Genomic DNA, 18,579 nt, shown 5'->3' on the forward strand with positions numbered 1-18,579 from the left:
AAGTAATCTTTCATCTTGGCTACGATCGAAGAACGTTAATTTTGTTTTTCCCTTCACGAAAAAAGTTGCTTCGTGATCACTGTATCCCTATAGGGCCGAAACCCTTCACACGCCCGAAAATACAAGCTTTGTCCTTAACAATGATACCTATGGTTGACCCACTGAAGCCCAAGTCTTTACTGATGTTCGTCGGTGTTTCGCCTTTTTCCAATCTTTTTATGATATTCAGCTTCGTTTCCATGGTAATTGCTTTTCTTTCGACTGGACCAGCATTGCTAAAAAAAACCTGCTTTCTTTTTTAGGGCCATAATGTGTAAAAAGTGGGTGAAAAGGCAAATATGCTCCAGACTGAAAATGTTGAAGGTCGAGTACGTTTTAACCAGAGGACTCCCTGTATGTGCCCTGTGATTGGTAAGCGACCAGTACAAGTTCTACTCTGCCTCTAACCCAAAGTTAGCTGAAATAGGCCCCAGCACACCCCTGACTGTAGTGATGATAGGGGTTCAAAAAATAGATGGATAGATGGTGTGGTGTTAGTTTAAACAGACTGTCAAGTTTTATGACCAAGAGCATTTTATGAAAAGCTTCAGAAGTCCAGGTAATCTCAAAGGGAAAACATACTTTCTGTTGCAACAGTAAAAGTTCAATTTCCCCATGACCCATCATCCAATTTTCAGATATCTTACTGCGTTGTACTCAAGCTGAAGTGGCTTTTCCCCAAACAGACTTTGCATTTTCATAGATTTTCATTTTTGGGGAAACTTGTCATGTTGATAAATCCGTGTTAAAAAATCTATTCGTTCACAACAGGAGCAGGATAGGTGGTTTGAAAAAGTGAATATTAATGACAGATTACCTGCATGAGATGAGTCATAATTTTCACAATCTCCTCCATGGAAGGTCGTTGAGAGGGATCTTTGGACCAGCAACGGGTCATCAAATTCTCAATGGGCTTGGGTAAGTTTTTAATCAAAGGTGGTCTTGTGCCTGAAAAAGAAAACACACAACTCGAAGAAAATCATTATCGTACCATAATAGCAACATTTTTTTTCCTTTTTAAATAAAAAATAAATAGCTGCTGACAAGTGTCAAAGTCTAGATTAAAATATAATTTACAGAGAATGCCCCAAATATGTCCATAATTTTGCTCGCCACCTCTCTGACTCACCATTGTGCACAGCCCACATAATACGGAAAGCTGGTCCTCCAATTTCATCGAAGGGCTTCCTACGTGTGACCACCTCCCAGAGAATTATCCCCCAGCTGAACACATCACACTTCTCGCTGTAGTTGCTACCTACAGGTACAGTGGAATGTGGTCAAATTCAAAAAAGGCAAGACATCATTGTAAAAAACTAAATATTTCAAACAATTTCAGGACAAAAAGAACAACACACACTGAATAATTAAAAATGACATGAACATTAATCACTTCAAAACGCACATTGTGTTTGTGCACTTATGCTATCAATCAATGAAAAAAACTGGCTCACTCACAGCATTAGATCATGGGAGGGCTTTACCTTCCAAAAACCAATTTTATTGAAATTTTTTTGTACTGGTAATTTGTTTTCTAGATCCATTAAATTGGATTTAAAGATGAGATTTAGTAGTCAAATATGTTTTTTCAATGTACTACACGTGATTTATGATGGTTGCCCCTCACCCGCATACTCACGGGGTCGGTGCGCCCGCCTTCTCATCTATAGGCAATACCATATGCAGCCAATGCAGTCATAAATGTGTGGCCACTTTTGAAGACACAAAGACCCTGGCTGCCCACTTGGGTTGGAGGGTGGCTCGGAGTGGGGACTCCCTACTCATCGCCTCTGGCTGCTCTCTGGGATGGCACCCTTATTGTTCCCCTATTGGGCATCTCTATCTGCCCTCCTTTTTACTAGACGGGGGACATTGTTTTGACCTCTGGCTGGGCAGGGACTGGCTACATCGTTGGGCCTTGCGGATTGGTGGGGAGCATCTCCCACTCCTGGGGGTTCAGGACAGTGGTGGCCAGTTTTGGGGCATCTTGTTGGGGTCCCTCACTGTCCGTGGTGTCTCGTCCACTGGGTGGACTCAAAGGTCTGACCTCGCCTCTCAGGTGCATAGGGTGGGGTCTTTAGTCCCACAGTACAAGCACGTCAAGTACAGGTCACTTCTAAAGGTTAGTTGAGGGGAATCGAGCCCTCCCTCTCCAGAGGAGGGAAAATTATTATAATTCATTATAATGAATATCGAACCATGTAAATAATAGAAGAAAAAGTGGTGAAACTGGATGAGATTTTCTTTTTTGAGTGAGAAAGGTCTGGTCTGACGCCAAGGTAGAAAGTGCAGGATGAGAGGTGTGTAATGTTGAAATTCCATCTTGGCACAGCCTGATTGAGGATGAAAGCACAGAAAATACAGTGCACAAAAAGCTAATTCTGTATTTTAAGTACAGGAGGTAACATAACATTAACCTTAAAACTGTTTGGAAACATCATTCAGCTTTCAACAGACATTGCTAAAGATATTCTGAAAGCAATAATTCAGTTTTACACAAAGAAAAAAAAAGACGAGAATATCTAAGGAGATTTAAAAAAAAAAAGAAACAAAGTTGGAAGTGACCTTTCAAATTTATAGTTCATAGTTGGCTTGGTTCCAATGTATTTTTTTTGTTTGTTGACATTTTCATTGTAAATTTGCAAAAACAAAAAATGTTCTGATGGGAATGTAAATGCTGTAATCTGAAACATTTAATGAGCCATGCAACTTCAATGGATGACTGATCTGACCACAGTGCAGATCAGACCCACAGAAGTCTGAGTGAGGAATGTTAATTCCGTACTGCAATAAAAATGTTATTCTTTCATTGTTATTGTTTAACTAGACACTTGTATTGTTGTAATTTTTGTCTCAAGTATGCAAAGTATAAATGCAGTACTGTTGACATATTTGAAACATTCTGGTATACACTTTCTGGAACTGTAGCGGTTTAATTTTTATTTTTCGTTGTTTTAAATGTTAAGATGCGTTTTCTTTGTAAAACTCAGTCATCTTGTGGATGAAATGGACTACAGTAATATAGAGTATTTGCTTTGTTTTGCAGTTAGTTACTGTCCACCTTTATGTGAGCACAAAGGGCCAACATTTGACAAGCATACTGGAATGAGAATGTTGAACAGCAGATTCAAAAATTGAGAAATAATACTTGCCCTCAAATACCTCTGGGGCCATCCATGCTGCACTTCCTTTGTTGTTTGTCATATGAGTCTGAATGTCGCAGGCCGTTCCAAAGTCACATATCTTCAGTACAGTGCCACCAGCCACAAGCAGCAAACTGTAAATGGACAAAGTATGGGAATGAAAACATACAAATGATTGACATTTAAATGTTCAGTCAAATTGCCGTATTGATTGATATAGCAAGTAAATTGGGATGACCATATTTTCTGCACCAAAAGTCCAACTTAAAAGGCTTTAATTTTCTCAAAAATCGGCGGTGCACCTTATGTGTGCAATGAGTTCCAAAATCTGTAAAAGTTGGTGTCTGACTGGGAAGCATTCTGCTTAATTGTTGGACCATTTTCCACTGACACAGGGTAATACATAGTTAACGCTGGCAGTGATAAATCATTGAGACATTACATAATAGGTACAATACATACGCTGGCAGCGATAAACGAATAAGAGAACATAATGTAATGCATACAGTAATGCAGACCTATGGGGGCACAAGCCAGTGCAATCTGTAGGCCAGTCCCACGCCCGGATAAATGCAGAGCGGAAAAGCACCCAGCGTAAAACTGTATCAAAAAAATATGAGCGTCTATCATCTATCAAGGCCCAGGTTAACAACGATGAAACCTGGCACTGTTAACCATCAGGGCATCGGTGTAAATTCAGCTACTGTGGGTCGAAGACAAAGAGGAGGAGGAAAGTGAATTCGTCGGCAGGAGAAGAGGAATACACAGAGCCTACAATTGAGTGTATGGATGTAGGAATAATTATGAATATAATTATCATACATCTGCTTCCAGTAAAGAAATACTTTGCTCTGCTCTAGATAACATGGCAGACGCCTAGGAGGAGATAGTAAGAACAAAAACATCTAATCATAAGAATTGTTAGAACTGCTGCCTGTTAAAGAAATGATGATCACACATGTACTCAGCAATCTTTCACACACATGCACACACATATGAACAAACAAGTACACTTTGTTTCCAACTATGTTTTGCTTGCTTATCCTTTTTATAACATCCATGTAAATAAGGGGTGTCTTGAAACTAAATAAATAGAGGTGTTGAGGAGAGGCTAATCAGAAAGTGCAGTGGTGAATTGTGCGAGACAGTTCCTCTCCTCCCGAGACTTGAACTGGTGTCTTTGCTTCCTTTTTGTCCTGTTTAATGAATGTGTAATTGGTAAACCTGACATTCACTTATATTTCCTTCGAGCCGGATCTCAAGATACCTGAGGTTTCCAGGGGCTGAGTTGATGTCCAGGCAAAGACCGTGGCCACAGAACTTTAGACCCTTCCCGGGACTGGGCCTCGACTTTGCGTCTGGAGACTGAGGGTTGACGAGAAGCCGAAGGAAGTAAAGACATCTCTGGTGAACAGGAAACTCCCACACTCATGAGGAATGAGTGAATGCGCATCTGGGTGACTGTGGCAGAACCAAACCTCGAGAATACTAATCCATATCGAGTAGACTAATTAGTCTATAAAACTGAGAAAAGGGCAACATGTGTCCTGTACGTACTCGAGTTCCGTGACATGTGTGCACGTGTAAAAGTGTGAGTGGAGGTTCACTACCTCATTTGAACAAGAAATTGAGTGACAACTGTTTGAGGATGCAGAGGTAAGAATCCATTTGCAGTAGAAACTTGACAATTACTTTAAACAGAATGTATTTGTCAACCTGTTCAGGGGGAAGTCAGAATAGCAGAGATGAAAGTGGACATTTGTGAAAATTCCTGAAAATAAAAATGCAAGGACTTGGAGGGTCCGGGGTCATGCACCCCAGGAAATTTTTGAAAAAATGGATGGCTGTGGTGCATTCTGGCGATATCTTTGAACAAAATTGAGAAAAAAATTGAAAGTAAAATTTCCAAATCCTAACCCAAAAAAAATTGGGCAGAAGTTCCCCAAGGGCTAGCCCAGATTTGTTTTCCCCCCATCTCCCTTGATCTGAAGAAAAGTTAAATGCATTGGCCTGTCAAGGAATAAACACGAACGGTCAATACCCGCAATGTTTTGAAAATGCTGTTTTGTTCAACATAATCGACATTCATGGCAACAAGCTAGCGATACATTCAAACATTCCTGTCGGCAATAGAGACATATTTTTGTTGGGGTGGGGGGGGCACGCGGCACGCACCACGTGACTGCCGTTAATAGGAGGCCGGCTTGCTAGAACGTGTCTTTATGTGCACGCAGTCGACATATTGGCCACACCTGAATCAAGCAACGAGGTGGATGATAGTCTGTTTTGTTTTGTTTTTTCCTTTGACATGGCTCATGATGTTGATGACTTTGGACATGAATGCGCTCGGATTAAGTGAAGCAGTTCTGAACATGCGCTTTCCAACATGCTCCGTACATGCTCAGTACGGTTAACTTGCATTTCCTGTTTCCGGGTCAATACTGGTTGTTTTGGAGCAGGCTTGTTTAGTTAACGTTTATGAAATAAACAAATTAATGTCAAGACCACACAAAATAAGCGCCTTGAGGGAATGCGAGGGGAGGGGCGTTACTGTTCCTCATGTTAGTGCTTCAACATGGCTACGCTCGTGAAAGCAGAACAACGAACTCAAATGCATGTTTGTTCAATGTTGTAAACTAATATCCGGACTAATTTTAGGCAGTTTCTCCTCAATTTTGCAGAGCAATTTTCATAAAAATTTAAAAATCCGGAATTCAGGGAAAATTCGGAGGACTTTCATCAATGGTATAGTCACCCAAGGTTAACCACTGACTCCAACAGGGGAAAAACAAATAGCAATAGGTGAAACAGGCTCTCGATGTACAGCAGAAGCTCCCGGAAGACTGGACTACAACAGCCAAGGTAATCAGAGAGACAGGCAGGAGAGTAATTGGTGTGTCTGTTGGTAGGAAAGGGAAGGAGGAGACTTGGTGGTGGAACCCCAAAATACAGGGAGTCATACAAGGAAAGAGATTAGCGAAGAAGAAGTGGGACACTCAGAGGACTGAGGAGAGGTGAAAGGAATACATTGAGATGCGACGTAGGGGAAAGGTACAGGTGGCAAAGGCTAAACAAGAGGCATATGAAGACGTGTACACCAGGTTGAACACGAAAGAAGGAGAAAAGGATCTCTACAGGTTGGCCAGGCAGAGGGATAGAGATGGGAAGGATGTGCAGCAGGTAAGGGTGATTAAGGATAGAGATGGAAATGTGTTGACTAGTGCCAGTAGTGTGTTAAATAGATGGAAAGAATAATTTGAGAAGTTGATGAATGAAGAAAATGAGAGAAGGAAGAGTTGAAGAGGCAAGTGTGAAGGACCAGGAAGTGGCAATGATTAGTAAGGGGGAAGTCAGAAAGGCACTACAAAGGATGAAAAATGGAAAGGCAGTTGGTCCTGATGGCATACCAGTGGAGGTATAGAAGCAATTTGGAGAGATGCTGTGGAGTTTTTGAACAACTTATTCAACAGAATACTACCGGGCGAAAAGATGCCTGAAGAATGGAGGAAAAGTGTTCTGGTTCCCATTTTTAAGAACAAAGGCGATGTTCATAGCTGTGGGAATTATAGAGGAATAAAGTTGATGAGCCACACAATGAAGTTATGGGAAAGAATACTGGAGGCTAGACTCAGGACAGAAGTAAGTATCTGCGAGCAACAGTATGGTTTCATGCCTAGGAAGAGTACCACAGATGCATTATTTGCCTTGAGGATGCTAGTGGAAAAGTACAGAGAAGGTCAGAAGGAGCTACATTGTGTCTTTGTGGATCTAGAGAAAGCCTATGACAGAGTACCAAGAGAGGAACTGTGGTACTGCATGCGTAAGTCTGGTGTGGGAGAGAAATATGTTAGAATAGTACAGGACATGTATGATGGCAACCGAACAATGGTGAGGTGTGCCGTTGGTGTGTCAGAAGAATTTAAGATGGAGGTGGGACTGCATCAGGGATCAGCTCTGAGCCCCTTCCTCTTTGCAGTAGTAATGGATAGGCTGACAAACGAGGTAATACTGGAACCCCCTTGGACAATGATGTTCGCAAATGACGTTGTGCTCTGCAGTGAAACCAGGGAGCATGCAGAGGAACAATTAGAAAGATGGAGACATGCACTGGAAAGGAGAGGAATGAAGATTAGCTGAAGTAAAACAGAATATATGTGCATGAATGTGAGGGGTGGAGGGGGAAAGAGTGAGGCTACAAGTAGAAGAGATAGCACGGGTGGACGACTTCAAATACTTAGGGTCAACAATCCAGAGGAATGGTGAGTGTGGTAAGTAAGTGAAGAAACGGGTCCAAGCAGGTTGGAACAGCTGGCGGAAGTTGTCTGGTGTTATGTGACAGAAGAGTCTCTGCTAGGATGAAGGGCAAAGTTTACAAAACAGTGGTGATGTACGGATTAGAGACGGTCCCACTGAAGAAACAACAGGAAGCAGAACTGGAGGTAGCAGAAATGAAGATGTTGAGGTTCTCGCTCGGAGTGAGCAGGTTGGATAGGATTAGAAATGAGCTCATTAGAGGGACAAAGTTGGATGTTTTGGAGACAAGACTCGAGAAAGCAGACTTCGATGGTTTGGACATGTTCAGAGGCGAGAGAGTGAGTGTAATGGTGGAAGGGTGCTGAGGATGGAGCTGCCAAGCCAAAGAGCGAGAGGAAGACCAAAGAAAAGGTTGATGGATTTTGTGAGGCAAGACATGAGGGCAGTTGGGGTTAGAGAGGAAGATGCAGAAGACAGGCTAAGATGGAAAAAGATGACACGCCGTGGCGACCCTTAACGGGACAAGCTGAAAGGAAAAGAAGAAGAAACTTATAAGAGCCCACACCATACAAAATCATGATTATCTGTATTCAGATTGTATATCAGTCGTGGTGGCAGGAACAAGACTGACTGACAAACTATATGTATTACACAAGGAATAAACACCTACACACATGTCATGCACAAACAAACTTAACAGGAGTGGAAGAGTTTGGGACAAATTGTATTGGTAGTACGAAATGTTCCCGATTGAACAGAAAAAGAACCAGATTTGGATTAAAACAACTGAACTGTACAGACAATACCTTATCGGAGGACAGTGTTAAACAATCTGAGACCAGATGCTGCTGTATTCACAGTGGTATCAAAATCTACACAGACAATACTGGCAAAATAGAGGAATGGTGACAACTACAGGGAAAACAGTGGCACATGCAGAGCTGCTTCAAAATTTGCTCATAGCAGTTCAATTACCAAAAGAAATAGCCATGTAAATGTGCAGTACACACATCAAATACAGACAAAGTATCATTAGGAAACACACTTGCAGATCAAAGAGCAAAATAAGTAGCAGCCAAAACCTTTGTGGGATTAGCTGACCATGCAACAAATGAAGACATATTTTCAGATTATGTGTTAAACAACATGGAACAACAAAGCTTACCAGCAGAACTAAAAATGTGGAAAAATAAGATACAGATAGAAAACACATTCTACCCAAAAAATCTTTTTGAGTGGACGGCAATATTGAGCATTGGGAAGTCTCAGGTCCCAAGTAGGGGAATGGTACCCCTGGCACAAAGACATTACATGACCCATGGATTTAACTTGTATGCAAATTTTTTTGTAGGGCTTGTTTGACCTGTGCTCGACATAATCTAAAGGGAAGGGAAAAGGAGAATAATGTAGAAACAATTGTAAATAGAATTAAGTGACTAATTGGTAATGGTAAACCTGACAATGGACTTCAAATGTTGGGACTATGACACAGGCATGTGATTTGACTGAATGAAAAAAACTGAAAAATAGCTGGGGGTCTGGAGGCTGCTGGCATGATAAAGGGATGATCACCAATTTTAACATGCAAGTTTTATAAATAGTATTCTGAATGAAATATATCTAGTATATCTATAAAAAAAATTCTATTCTGTTTTCAATATGTACACAATATGATCGTTCATTATTTTGGTGCATACCTTTAACCCCAAAAATTACAAATTCAAATAGAAATATAACTAAGGAAACTACTCGAAGTGAAACTAAATTTAATTCAGACTTGCATCATGGCATGCAAGCGTACTTTCATAGTGTGTATATCGTATCCAATCAAAAATGTTTTAATTCTTTTATTACAATTATGAACGTCATGTTTCGTTATAAGTAAATAATAGAGGCTGCTCGGTTGATCAGGAAGACGGAGGAACACTTCCATACACAGCCGTGGGCAGCTCGCCCACTCGGTTGAACGGGAAGGCGGAGGAATACTTCCATACACAGTCGTGAGCGGCTCAGCACCTCGGTATGTACTGTAGGTAAGACAGAAGAATTTTATGGTGGATTTGGGACTGCATCAGGGATCAGATCTGAGCCCCTTCCTGTTTGCTCTGGTAATGGATAGGCTGACAGATGAGGTCAGACTGGAATCCCCTTGCACCATGATGTTTGCAGATGACATTGTGATGTGCAGGGAAAGCAGGGATCAGGTGGAGGAACAATTAGAAAGATGAAGGCATGCACTGGAAAGGAGAGGTATGAAGATTAGCCAAAGTGAAACAATATGTGCGTGAATGAGACGGCCGAAGGGGGAAGAGTGAGGCTCCAGGGAGAAGAGATAGAGAGTGTGGATGTCTTCAATTACCTGGGGTCAACAATCCAGAGCAATGGTGAGTATGGTAAGAAAGTGAAGTAACGGTTCCAAACAGGTTGGAACAGTTGGTGGAATATGTCTGCTGTTTTATGAAGCAGAATAGTGTTTGCGAGGATGAAGGGCCAAGTTTATAAAACAGCGGTGAGGCCAACCATGATGTACGGATTAGAGATGATGGCACTGGAGAGACAACAGGAGGCAGAGCAAGAGGTAGCAGAAATGAAGATGTTGAGGTTCTCTCTTGGAGTGAGCAGGTTGGATAGGATTACAAATAAGCTCATCCGTGGGAGAGCCTAAATTGGATGTTTTGGAGACAAGGTTCGAGAGGAGATTTGGATTGGACATGTCCAGAGGCGAGAGAGTGAGTATATTGGTAGAAGGATGCTGAGGATGGAACTGCCAGGTAAAAGATCAAGAGGAAGACCAAAGAGAAGGTGGATGTGTGTTTTGAGTGAAGACATGAGGGCAGATGGCGTTAGAGAGAAAGATGCAGGAGATCCGCTTTGATCGAAAATGATGACATGCTGTGGTGACCCCTGACGGGACAAGCCGTATTGAAAAGAAGATGTAATACATACAGTACGTTCACATATTGCTGTCATGCACCAGGTAGGTAGACTACCGGTGTGTTGCAAAACAACATAAGTAGCTACCAGAATCATCTTAAATGGCTAAGTATATAACAACACACAAGTAAAGGAAGGAAAGGTGTAGCCCTGGTACGACATTCATCTTGAGTACGGAGAACAACAACAGACATTCGATTAATAGGGAGCCATTTTTATACAAGTCAGAGTTGTGCAAAGATGCAGTCATCTAGCATTTAGAGCAGTTAGAGTGAGTGAATCAACCCCCTACATTATGTTAATCTTATACAGTGTGCCCTTACCCATTCATGGTTCACGGTTATAGACTAGAACCATCACAATTGTGCAAAGCTTGCAGTTTGAATTGACGAAGTGTGCGATAGCCTACAGGATATAATACTGATACTTGGTTATGGAGCAGCCATAAAAAAATTCAACAATGAATCTAAGGTTCAGAAATAAAGGAATCAAGGAAATCCGTCAAATTAGGAATATGGGATGGTGAGGAGGCCACAGGAAGAAGACCAACATGAAGAATGTATTATTGAACAAAGACGTACCAATACGCCTTGCGGAAGAAACTCATTTTGGCCACTTGTTGTTTTAGTCACATCCAACAGCTTGTGACCATCAGTGAGGGTAGAAACATAGATTGAGCAGTAAATAAGCTTCACCGTTAAGGTTAACTGTTTCTTCTCCATAACGGACCAATACAAAGTCCGCATCACTGCGGACACTGCACCGATACAATCTCCCATTTAAATTGTCACCAGACACACGTACACATACACACAAACGGACACAACACACACACTCTAAAAAAACCCATGACATTTTAACTCCTCCACTTGGGGAGGATCTCATCACCGACCAGGAAAGGCCACTGAACTCTTTTCCACCTGAGGAAAATGGTCTCAGATATGGAGAAGAAAAGTCTTCCAGCAACTTAGGATGCTTATTTTTGACTTCTTTTTCGATTGGGCACGTGTAAAACAACTACTATAATAAGGAAATTGCAAGGTAATACCATTGATATTACATGGTTACCTAAGAAGGGCAAGTTGGCTTTACAATTTATCCTTAACCCTAAAATTCCTTATTACTAAATAAGGCTTCGAGCTTCATAGGACTTGATCACCCCAAAAAGGCTCACTCAAATATGTATACCTTCCCGATTTTCTAATGCTTTTGAATGCTTTTAATCTTACTTCATTTTAATTGCTTTTTATTTCTTTTATCATTTACTTCATCCTACTTACCATTAGTATCATCATATTAATCATTTTTCTTTTTCTTGACTTATGTTCAATTAGCATCGAATTTTGCCTTAACATTGCAATTGTACACCGCGTCTGGCATGAGTATCTGTCGAGTAATGAACGTTATCTGAACAATTATCATTTTATTAAATAATTAAATTTCCATTTTCATCTATCATTGTCATTCTTATGAGTTCTCTCATCTTTTACCATTCAACTTCATTAAAGATCGATCGTCAACGACATCAACAACATCTAGTCATAAATTCCATTTTTTAAAAAAAAGTCAGTCATTGATAAACTTGTGCTTAATATAAAAAAATCTGTACGATCCTAACAAGGATTGTTAAATTTACTAGGTCAATGACAAGTGCAATCGATTCATAAGAGACTCCGAGTCTTTTACTGGTTTTGCAGCATTTTGAAGTGTACTTAGGTACTACAACATTTCAGATTGAGGTCTTTATTGATCACAATCCCTTGATTTATGAGGTGGAGTTTGAATTTCCAAGGATTCAATCTTGTGATCAAGCACATTAAAGGTCAAGACAATGTTTGTGCTGATGCACTTTCCAGAGTGTAAAGTTGATGTGTTTGACGTTTGATATTTCATCTGTACAGTGTTGTCTTTTTCTGTGTTTTTGTTTCTGTATTTTCTCTTTCAACATGTTAGAAGTGTTGCTTAGTTATAATACAACAGAAATTTTCTTTGTCACTTTCTTTTCCTGAAGGGGGAGATTGTAATGCGTGTGTGTGTGTGTACTTTTATTCTTTATTCTCTTTATTATCCTATTACTTTGAGATATTATGTGGTTCTTTTGTGATGCAGAATTCTGGAATGTTCCGAGAAGTGCCAATTTAAGGACAAGAAGGACTGTCGACGGGAGCTTCTTAACAACCACCATTGCCTTCCGCTGCTTCGGACAAGTACATAAGTATACAGACGCCACAATGCTTTCTGCCTAATGTCTTTTGGGACATTTCCGGGAACATTAACCTACCTCGCTGGAACTAATATTCACCAGTTTGGGAACATTTGTTCGATTTTGGTGACTATTCATCGTTTGGCTAGATTAAACGGTCTTTGAGCTTTTATTTTGTGTTGTGTGTTTTGTGTTGTATTGTTGTGTGTATGATTAAATTGTCTTAAACGCAATACAACTGCTCTGTTATATTTTGATGGTTTTAGCAAGGGGATTTTTCTAAATTACATGTATTAATAGTCATCTTTGGATCAGAAACCCAAATGTTTACAGGATAAAACAAAAGCAAAGTAATTGACTTTGCCGTTCCAATACTTTTGGAGGGGACGGCGCGGCTTTCATTTTGAATGGTAGAGTTTTATCTTGTATTTGTAGATGTTGCATTGAACTGTTTTCTTCACATTCAATGCACCTTTTTATGATTCTATGGACTGTAGATGATGAAATCATTACATTCCTTGCAATTTTAAGTTGAGAAACATTTTTAAACCTTTTGACGTCACTTGTGCAGTTGTTCACAAACGTCATGAACTTCACTCCATCCTTGGTTGAGAACAACTAAGGCTTTCAGGGATGCTGTTTATAAAACTAAACATGATACTCAGCTATTTACAATCACCGTATACTCCGGATGACAAGCCGCCACTTTTTTCAAGCGCTGTGAACTCTATGCCATATTTAATGATGCGACGAAAATATTGTTTGATTTCTGAATTTTAAACGCGTAAAAAAAACTTGCACAAACATAATGGTTAAAACCTCACCATTCCCTATAATGCATAGTTTTTTAGGATGCGCATATGCCTCTAATGTGTAGAATAATTTTCCTCAAGCGTGCGTAGAAGAATTTACCTTGAGCGTGCAAAAAAGAATTTACGTTAATTGCGCCTTGAAGAATTTATCTCAAGCCACAAAGAAGAAGAATCTACCTCAACTGCACGTAGAAGAAGAATCTACCTTAACTACAAGTATGAGAAGAATAAGCTAACTCAAGCGTGTGTAGAAGACTGCCAAGTTCTTTTTGATTTAGATCACACAAACGTAGAATACAGTGAAGAAAATAAGTAAACACCCAGCGATATTGCAAGTTCTCCCACTTAAAAATCATGGAGGGGTCTGAAATTTTCATTGTAGGTGCATGTCAACTGTGAGAGAGAGAATCTAAAAAGAAAAATTCAGAAATCATTATGTATTTTTTAACGATTTGTGTGACACAGCTGCAAATAAGTATTTGAACACCTTAGAAAACCAATGTTAATATTTGGTACAGTCGCCTTTGTTTGCAATTACAGAGGTCAAATGTTTCCTGTAGTTGTTCACCAGGTTTGCACACACTGCAGGAGGGATTTTGGCCCACTCCTCCACACAGATCTCTAGATCAGACAGGTTTCTGGGCTGTCACTGAGAAACATGGAGTTTCAGCTCCCTCCAAAGATTTTCTATTGGGTTTAGGTCTGGAGACTGGCTAGGCCACGCCAGAACCTTGATAGGCTTCTTACGGAGCCACTCCTTGGTTTTCTTGGCTGTGTGCTTCGGGTCATTGTCTTGTTGAAAGACCCAGCCACGACCCATCTTCAATCCCTGAGGGAGAGAGGTTGTTCCCCAATATCTCACAATACATGGCCACGGTCATCTTCTTGATACAGTGCAGGCGTCCTGTCCCATGTGCAGAAAAACGCCCCCAAAGCATGATGCTACCACCTCCATGCTTCACATTAGGGATGGTGTTTTTTCAGGATGGAGTTCATCATTCGTCTTCCTCCAAACATGGTCAGTGGAATTATGACCAAAAAGTTACATTTTGGTCTCATCTGACCACAAAACTTCCTCCCATGACTCCTCTGTATCATCCAAATGGTCATTGGCAAACGTAAGACGGGCCTTGACACGTGCTGGATTCAGCAGGGGAACCTTCCGTGCCATGCATGATTTCAAATCATGACAAGTTAGTGCATTACCAATAGTCACCTTGGAAATGGTGGTCCCAGCAAGTCATTTACCAAGTCCTGTCGTGTAGTCCTGGGCTGATTCTTCACTTTCTAAGGATCTTTGAGACCCCATGAGGTGATATCTTGCATGTTGCTCCACTCCGTACAGTATGGTTTCGACATGTCCAAAGGTGAGAGAGTGAGTATATTGGTAGAAGGGTGCTGAGGAAGGAGCTGCCAGAGAATAGAGCAAGAGGAAGACCAAAGATAAGGTTGATGGATGTTGTGAAGGAAGACATGAGGAAAGTTGGTTTTTGAGAGGAAGATGCAGGAGATATGCTTAGATGGAAAAAGATGACACGCTGTGGCAACCCCTAACGGGACAAGACGAAAAGAAAAGAAGACGACGACAGTATATATCCATGGCATATGGTTCACTACAGCTCATGTATGGGAAAAAAAACACTGAGCGAGCACAGATTATTAACCAGTGTGTGTGGTCCTTTGGAAAGTACGTCAACCTGTTCAGTTGTGGAAGGTTTCCAAACATTTTTTTTTTATATGATGCTGAGCTTAATCCCAGTCTTTTCATTGCCTGGTACTATCTTTTTTGTAACATTATTATTGTCTCTTCTCATTGTCTGTTACCCCCAGCTGGCCAGCCCCCTCTTTCTTGTTCCTTTTCTTTTTTTGAGAGAGTGACGCCTGAATGGGCTACTGTCATGCCTGTAAACATTCTAAAATAAATATAATAATAAATATTGTAATGAAAAATACATGAATGAAAAATTGAGTATTTAGATTTCCCTTTTAATGCCAAAGTCGATGTTTTTGCTAAGAAGAAATTGTACTGTTATCCCGCTTCCGCTTGTCTTAGACAACTGGATCTACACATATCGGGTGAGTAAGTCATTGAGATTTACACAGAAGAGTTTGAAAGCCTACAAAAGTCTGGACGCATACAAATACTTCATTACTGGATCTGTTCTCAATCAAGAATAAATCCAGCATAGTGATGGACCCACTCGGATTTTTTTCAATACAAATATGAATATTTAAATAAATAACCCCTGGTTTTACACAAACTCACATTCATTAACTATGATTGAAAAAAAAAAAAAAAAGACCGAGTCGGCTCCTTGTACACGGAACCATGTTGCGGTCACACGTTAACCTATGTAAAGTTCTCCGTGACAGTTTATTTTCTTTTTTTAAAAACGCATTGGACTCATTTGAAAACAATGCACATTAAAAAAAAAAAAACATCTGTCAGGGAGAGGTTTACCGAAGTTTAACGTGTGGCCATAGACACTTCCGAGTACATTGGAGACGACTCCCTAAAAAATATATATATTTTTTTTAATTCCTTCCTGAAATGAAGAGATCATGACACAGTGATGTGTATTTGGTTGGGCACCATCCATCACGTTTAATTGCTGCAATCCATCAATCTATTCTCGTCTTTTCAGCTGGTATTCTATAGAATGACCTCGTTGAATATCTGTCTCGTTTGTTGTAACAGCACAACAAGTCTCGAGCATGTGAATATTCTTCTCTAGTTCAATCTTCCCCACAATGTCCAGCAGCTCTTTTTGACCGGCAATATGGCACCACGAAAATGGTGACGTCAGGTGCACGAACTCTATAGGCTTTTGTGCCTTCACGAGCTGCACGAAAGGAGGAAACAGCCGGATTCAGCTAGTGAGCCGCGGGTTGGCCACCGCTGGAAAAGATCATAAAAAGTTTTTGGGCAAATATGAGGTGAGCCTTTGTATTCAATGCTTATAGCAGGGGTTTTCGCATGGGAACTCTCCCTTGGATGCCATGTTTGGCCTGTGTCTTTCTTATGGGCAAGTCATGAACACTGACCTTTACTGAGGCCAGCGAGACCTTCAGGTCTTTTGATTTGGTTCGGGGTTCTTTTGTGAACTCCATGAAGAGTCGTCATTGTACTCTTGGAGAAATTTTAGTTGGTTGTGCACTCCTGGGTAAGTTTGCCACTGTTTGCCCAGTTTTCTCGATTTGTGGATAATGGCTCTGACACTGGTTCATTGGACCCCCAAAGCCTTGAAAATGGCTTTGTAACCTTCTCCAGACTGATGGATTTCAATCACTTTTTTGCTCATTTGTTCTTGAGTTTTATTGGATCGTGGCGTGAAGCATTGGTTCTTGAGGTTTTGTTGCTTACTTCCCCTTCTCTGACATATTCTATCTGGGATTCAACAAGTATGGTGGTCATCAGATGTGGGTGTGGCTTGTGAAACTGAACTCACCTTTCCCAAATTTGTGGTTAGTCAGTGACTGATTTCATAAAGGGGCAATGAGTTTTTCCACAGAGGATGAGTAAGTTTTTGATATTTTTTGTGCCTTAATAAATTCAATTGCATTTTGAAAACAGCATTTTGTATTTCCTTGGGTTGCCTGAGTGATATTAAAATTGGTCTGATTGTTTGAAACCTTTGTGTGTGATGTTAAAAAAAATCAGGAGGGAAAAATACTTTTTCATGGCACTATAGCATGCAACAAACATTCCACCTCAGCTCAAGAACGGAAAGCAAAAAGGTTGGGGAGGGAAACGCTTCAGTTTGAACTAACAGCTACCATAATGACAGGAAAGCCTTATATCTCACACAATTAATAACAATTGCCACTTGTTCATTTTTGTTAATGTGTGGTTATATTATCACTTGTTGAATGTGTGCCTTATTTCACTGTCACATTTATGTTTTAAGCAGCATTACTAGATTGTCAAACTGGGAGAAGGTTGTGTATAAAATAATGGTGTTCCAGTGAATTCAACTAAAGTATTAACACACACCAATGGACATTGTTAATAGCAAATACTTCTTAACTATGTAGTGTATAAACTCACACCTTGGGTCAACAAAGCTATGGTTTGACCACAATGATCAATCTTATTTGTTGTGTATTTTGTATGTTAATTAATTTTCCTGACTGGGTTTCATGATACTGTGCTCCAAAATTCACGATGCAAATAGGGTATGTGTCAAAGGATTCTTCATTTGTTTAACAGGTGATGACTTATAGATCCTGGGGAAATATGGGTCACATGTTGGGATCTTAAGAAACCAAGGAATAAGCAAAGAGGAAAACAGGACACAGTACAATGTGAGGTGAAAAGTGTCATACTTAGGTGGCTTGAGGTCCCTGTGGATCAGAGCCTTTGGTTTCATGCCATGGAGGTAGGCCACACCCTGGGAACACTGTAAACACCAGCTCATAGCATGGGAAGCAGAGTAACAGGGGAGTGGTTCAGCACCATGCAGCACTACAAACAAAAAAGTACAGTCACAACCTTGACAATGACAACATACAAGCTTCCACAGGAATTATACACATGCAGAGGCCTGACATTCAGTTAGAGGAAAAAATGTGACCCGTGTAGAATTTCATACAGTGACGTAAATAAACATTTGAACACCCTGCGAGATTGCAAGTTCTCCAACTTAGAAAAATCATGTCCACTGTGAGACAGATAATCTAAAAATAAAAATCCAGAAACCACAATGTAGGATTCTTCAACGATTTATTTGTGTGATATAGCTGCAAATACGTATTTGAACACCTGTCTATCAGCTAGAATTCTGACCCTCAAAGACCTGTTAGTCCGCCTTTAAAAGTCCTCCTCCACTCCATGTATTATCCTGAATCAGATGCACCTGTGCGAAGTTGTTAGCTGCATAAGGACACCTATCCACCCCATACAATCAGTCAGACTCAAACTTGTAACATGGCCAAGACTAAAGAGCTCCCCAAAGACACAACAGAGAAAATTGTATAACTCCACACAGCTGGAAAGGGCTAAGGAGATGTTGCCAAGCAACTTGGTGAAAAAAGGCCCACCGTTGGAGCAATCATTAGAAAATGGAAGAAGCTAAACATGACATTCAAGGTCATTCGAAGTGGAGCCCCATGCAAGATATCACCTTGTGGGGTCTCAATGATCCTTAGAAAGGAGAGTAATCAGCCCAGGACTAAAGGACAGGACTTGGTCAAT

The 18,579-nt window shown here is 40.5% G+C and overlaps 1 protein-coding gene across 11 annotated transcripts in view; it reads right to left on the minus strand.

Annotated features, from left to right (window-relative positions):
- map3k7 (mitogen-activated protein kinase kinase kinase 7) overlaps positions 1–18,579 on the minus strand; it is a 117,065-nt gene that overhangs the window by 65,689 nt on the left and 32,797 nt on the right. For all 11 annotated transcript variants that reach the window (XR_009793887.1, XM_061812974.1, XM_061812975.1 and 8 more), the window contains 4 exons: positions 17,712–17,850; positions 3,192–3,316; positions 1,169–1,297; positions 857–987 (listed from right to left, as the gene is read on the minus strand). Coding sequence is in view for 10 of the 11 variants with exons in the window: in XM_061812974.1 (XP_061668958.1) it covers positions 857–987; positions 1,169–1,297; positions 3,192–3,316; positions 17,712–17,850 (524 nt within the window). In the remaining variant the exon portion in view is untranslated. The remainder of the gene's footprint in view (positions 1–856; positions 988–1,168; positions 1,298–3,191; positions 3,317–17,711; positions 17,851–18,579) is intronic.

The sequence above is a fragment of the Syngnathoides biaculeatus genome, chromosome 23, assembly GCF_019802595.1.
Source record: "Syngnathoides biaculeatus isolate LvHL_M chromosome 23, ASM1980259v1, whole genome shotgun sequence".
Classification (NCBI taxonomy): Eukaryota; Metazoa; Chordata; class Actinopteri; order Syngnathiformes; family Syngnathidae; genus Syngnathoides; species Syngnathoides biaculeatus.